The sequence below is a fragment of the Arachis ipaensis genome, chromosome B8 (genome assembly GCF_059453495.1).
Source record: "Arachis ipaensis isolate K30076 ecotype BB chromosome B8, ASM5945349v1, whole genome shotgun sequence".
Lineage (NCBI taxonomy): Eukaryota > Viridiplantae > Streptophyta > Magnoliopsida > Fabales > Fabaceae > Arachis > Arachis ipaensis.
The window spans coordinates 64,866,991-64,872,108 of NC_142443.1; the positions used below are offsets into that span (position 1 = coordinate 64,866,991).

Here is a 5,118-nt window from a genome sequence, read left to right on the forward strand (position 1 = left end):
CTAGCCCCCACAAGGACCAAGACCCGTTCACGAAGGAAATCATGAAGACTAAAGTCCCGAAGGACTTCAAAGCCCCTGACATGACCCCATACGATGGTACGTCCGACCCAATTCATCACCTCAGCAACTTCAGAAGCCGGATGTACCTTACATATGCCTCAGACGCAACCCGTTGCAAAGCCTTTCCGACCACCTTGACCAAAACAGCGATAAAGTGGTTCGATAGCCTGCCACCAAGGTAGATCACAGGCTTTAATGACCTCACCTAGAAGTTCTTAGCCATGTTCTCTATCCAGAAAGAGAAAACCAAACACGCACCAAGCCTGCTAGGGATTAAACATGGAGATCGGAAAAGCCTCCGCAGTTATATGGAGAGATTCAATAAAGCATGCCTTGACATACAGAATCTCCCTACAGAAGCAGCAATTATGGGACTCATCATTGGTCTGCGGGAAAGACCCTTTAGCCACTCCATATCCAAAAAACACCCAACATCTCTTAACGAGGTACAAGAACGGGTAGAAAAGTGCATCAATATGGAGGAAAACTCCCGATTAGGAGAAGCCTCAAAGACCGGATTCTCCTACCCACCTCGAGACAAGGATAAAGAATCTAGGAAAAAAGAGGACCAACCTACTGAGAAACCCAGAAAGTACCACAACTACACTCCTCTCCGGGTGTCCCTTGTAGATGTTTACCGAGAGATATGCAACACTAAAAAGATCCCACCCCCTTGCCCGATTAAACACAAGAAAGGAGGAAGTCGAACAGAGTATTGCAAGTACCACCGAATCTATGAGCATCCTACCAACGAGTGCTATGACCTGAAGAACGTCATAGAAAAATTGGCACGAGAAGGGAGACTAGATCGATTCTTAGCCAATAGAACGGACGAACCAAAAAAGAGAAGAAGGGATGAAGAGAGCAAACGAGCTGAACGTCCCCCTCACACCCCTGAGAGACATATTCACATGATAAACGGAGGATTCGCAGGAGGAGGGATCTCAAAGTCATCCTGCAAAAGACACCTTAAAGAGGTGTACCATGTCGGAGGAGGGGACAGGTCGACCGACCTCCCTACTATTACCTTCACTCAAGACGACGCCGCAGGCATCATCCCGGGGCATGATGACCCCGTGGTTGTTACCATCATACTCGCCAATGCCAATCTCTACCAAACACTGGTAGACCAAGGAAGCTCTGTGGATATCCTGTTCAAATCTGCCTTTGACAAGCTCGGCCTACAAGAAAAAGAGCTCAGAGCATATCCTAACAGCCTATTCGGGCTCGGAGACACCCTAATCCAACCACTTGGGTACATCCCACTGCACACAACCTTCGAAAAAGGAACACGGTCTAGAACACTAAGTATAGACTACATCATAGTCGACGTGAGCTCAGCATACAACGCCCCCTAGGTCGGACAATGCTAAATCATCTCGCCGCAGTGGTCTCCACTCCATACCTATGCATGAAGTTCCCAACACCAGAAGGGATCGCCACCGTAAAGGAGACCAAAAACTCGCGCGACGCTGTTACAACGAAAGCCTGAACCTTAAGGGTGACCCCAGAGGAAAAGAAGCCAACACTATTGAACTCGGGGAAACTCGAGCTCACGAAGAACTTTGGCCCCAACCAGAAGGCGAGACCGAAGAAGTCCAGATCGGGGATACCCAAGACAAAATAATAAACATAGGGGCGAACCTAAAAGGAGACTTAAAGGAGCTGCTGACAAAGTTCTTAAGGGCAAATTCTGACCTATTCGCTTGGAAGGCCGCTGACATGCCTGGTATTGATCCCAGACTAATGTGCCATAAATTGGCAGTATACCCTGGATCTCGGCCAGTACAACAGAAATGCAGGAAGCTCGGCCCAAAGAGATTGCAAGTTGTGGAGGAATAGGTACATGCCTTATTAGAAGCAGGGTTCATAAGGGAGGTCAAGTATCCATTATGGCTGGCCAATGTCGTACTGGTCAAAAAGTCAAATGGGAAGTGGCGGATGTACACTGATTACACCGACCCCAACAAAGCCTGCCCAAAAGATCCCTATCCACTCCCGAATATAGACACCCTAGTCGATGCTTCATCAGGATACAAATACCTTTCTTTCATGGATGCCTACTCATGGTATAACCAAATATCGATGTATCAACCCGACCAAGAGAAAACCTCATTCCTAACTCTAAGAGCAAACTACTGTTACGTAGTTATACAGTTCGGACTCAAGAACATAGGGGCTACATACCAGAGGTTGATGAACAAAATTGTTGCCAACCACATAAGAAAACTGATGAAGGTCTACGTCGACAACATGTTGATAAAGACACAAGAAGAAGAAGCACTACTACTCGATCTCGACGAAGTGTTTGACACTATAAGAAAGCACGAGATGAGGCTAAATCCCGCAAAGTGCACTTTCGTGGTAGACACTGGCAAATTCTTGGTCTTCATGCTCACCCAGAGAGGGATTGAAGCAAACCCAAATAAATGTCAGGCCATACTCAGCATGAAAAGCCCGACTGACGTTAAGATTTTTGTTAGTAAAGAATTTTATAAAAATAGTCGCGTTGTAGATATAGTTTCTAAACCAATAGAAATCCCTTCGTACAAACGTTTTGGTTGTCACAAGTAACAAACCCCTTAAAAATTGATAACCGAAGTATTTAAACCTCGGGTCGTCTTCTCAAGGAACTGCAGGGAAGTATGTTCTTATTATTGGTTATGAAGATTGTAAATTGGGGTTTTGAAGATGAGGAACAAGTAATTTAAATGGCAGGTAAAATAAATAAATAACTGTAAAATAAACTTTTGGTAAGGTATGAGAAATTGGAAGTCCTATCCTAGTTATCCTTATCAATGATGATGAAGATTGAATCTTAATTTCACTTAGTTAGCCTTTACTTAAAGCAAAGAAAGGTCAAGTGACTAATTAGTTTGATCTTCAAATCCTAGTTAATCCCTAAGGAAAGATTGGGATTATTGAAGTTCAATTCAATTAGCAAAGATAATAATTATCAATCATGTTGAGTTTGATAACTCCCGAGTTACTGATTTCTTAACCAAGACCAAAAGGGAAAAGAGTAAATCTACTTGAATAAAAATGTCTTCAGATTGGAAGCAATAGTAACATAAATAAAAGAAAGCAATCATAAACTGAAATACCTCAAATAACATTAATTCAAAGAATAATCTGTAACATAGAAGAATTCATAAATTAAATTGAGAAAATAAGTAATTAAAAAGGAATATTGAACCTGATAAAAAGAGATAATCCTGAAAGCAAAAGAAATCCTAATTCTAAATCCTAAAAGAGAGAGGAGAGAACCTCTCCCTAAAAACTACATCTAAATCATGAATAGTGAATAATTGGAGACTCTCTTTGAATGGATGCGTTCCCCCACTTCATAACCTCTGATCTGTGCCTTCTGGACTTGGATTTGGGCCAAAAAGGGCTTCAGAAATCGCTAGGAGCGTTTTTCGTAATTTCTGGTGCGTGGCTTCTGTCACGCGGTCGCGTCATCTGGAGTTTTCTTTATCACGCGGTTGCTTCAGTCATGCGTCCGCGTCAATCACGCGGTCGCGTCACTGCCATTTTGCGCTGGCATGCGGCCGCGTCGTCCATGTGATCGCATCACTGCCAGTTTCTCCAAAAATTCCGTTTTGTGCTTTCCTTCCATTTTTTATGTTTCCTTTCCATCCTTTAAGTCATTCCTGCCTTAGAAGATCTGAAACTACTCAACACACGAATCACGGCATCGAATGGAAATAAAGGATAATTAAAATAATTATTTTTACATACATCACATAATAAGGAAAGGAAAGTAAAACCATGCAATTTTCATGAATAAGTGAGTGAAGGATTGAATAAATCACTTAATTTGAGCACAAAATATATCATAAAATATGGGTTTTTCAACCTCCCCACACTTAAACAATAGCATGTCCTCATGCTAAATCCAAGATAAAGAGTAAGGTAAGGTTGAAGTGGTGGAATCTCATGCAATGCAATCTATTCTAAATGTAACTACCTAAATGAATCATGCAATTCTAATTGTTATTCACTTGTATATAAAACTTACATGTAGTTAAATTAATCCACATTCTCAAGGAATCATATATGCATAGCCAAACCTTAGATAATGATAAAGCACTTTTACAATTGAGATGGGAAAGAAAAATATTTTACAAACTTGCAAGACAATTAACAATTTAAGCAGAGATATATGTTGATGAGCTATTGAACCCTCACTGGATTTTGTGTTTGCTCTCTAGTCACTCAGTGTTTATTGGGTTATTCACTCTATTCTTCTTTTTATCCTTACTTTCCATAACTTTGTTCTTCATCTGACCAATCAATAATTATAGAATATAGGCATACAAAAATCATGAGGTCTTTAATTAAGGTTGTAATGGGGCCAAGGTAAAGGTAAGGGTATATGTATAAGGTTAAGTGAGCTAATAAGTGAATCCTTGATTAGTCTAAGATCTCACCTAACATACATACTTTGTAAAGCAAGAATTTCTTTACCTATTCACCCAAATTTTCCCACTTTCGATGTTACATGCTCATGCATTAGTTTTAATTTTGTCCCATGTGCATTGCTTTATTTTGCATTTGGGGAATTCTTTTGTATCGCTTTTATTCAAATACTGTAAATAAATATTTTTTTTAATGCACATGGTAATTCAATCATTTTGATTTCACATGAGCATGCTTTCCAAAATTTTTTATTTTGAATTATTTTAGTCTTTTTAACTTTCTACCCTTTGTTTTTATCATCCATGTTCCCAATAGGTTTTCCACACTTAAATAATACACACTTTCTATCTTAAGCTAACCAAGGATTCAACTTGGAATTTTTATTTTGTTTTTCTGCTTAAGGCTAGTATTGTGGTTTATAGAATAAGAGGGGATTTAAAGGCTCAAGGGGGCTAACAAAGGTGATGTAAAAGGTAGGTTAATTTGGGATAAGTGAGCTAGAATCAAATAATGGCCTCAATCACTTTCTTGGTATGTATCTATATTCTATAATCGGATATATAGATTAAAACAAAGTAAAGAACACTAGAATAAAAAAGAAGGGCGGAACACACAGGAATAAAAATTATGGTTTGA

General features: G+C 39.9%; 1 protein-coding gene across 1 annotated transcript; it reads left to right on the forward strand.

Moving 5' to 3' along the window:
• Positions 1-368: 368 nt before the first annotated feature.
• LOC148548379 (uncharacterized) lies at positions 369-1,418 on the forward strand. Its single transcript, XM_088495610.1, has one exon. The coding sequence runs from the start codon at positions 369-371 to the stop codon at positions 1,416-1,418; it is 1,050 nt and encodes a 349-aa protein (XP_088351736.1).
• The last annotated feature ends 3,700 nt before the right edge of the window (positions 1,419-5,118 follow it).

What these genes read in the sequence shown, in the direction of transcription:
- LOC148548379 (XM_088495610.1), top strand. Translation starts at nt 369, where the DNA reads ATGGAGAGATTCAATAAAGCATGCCTTGACATACAGAATCTCCCTACA.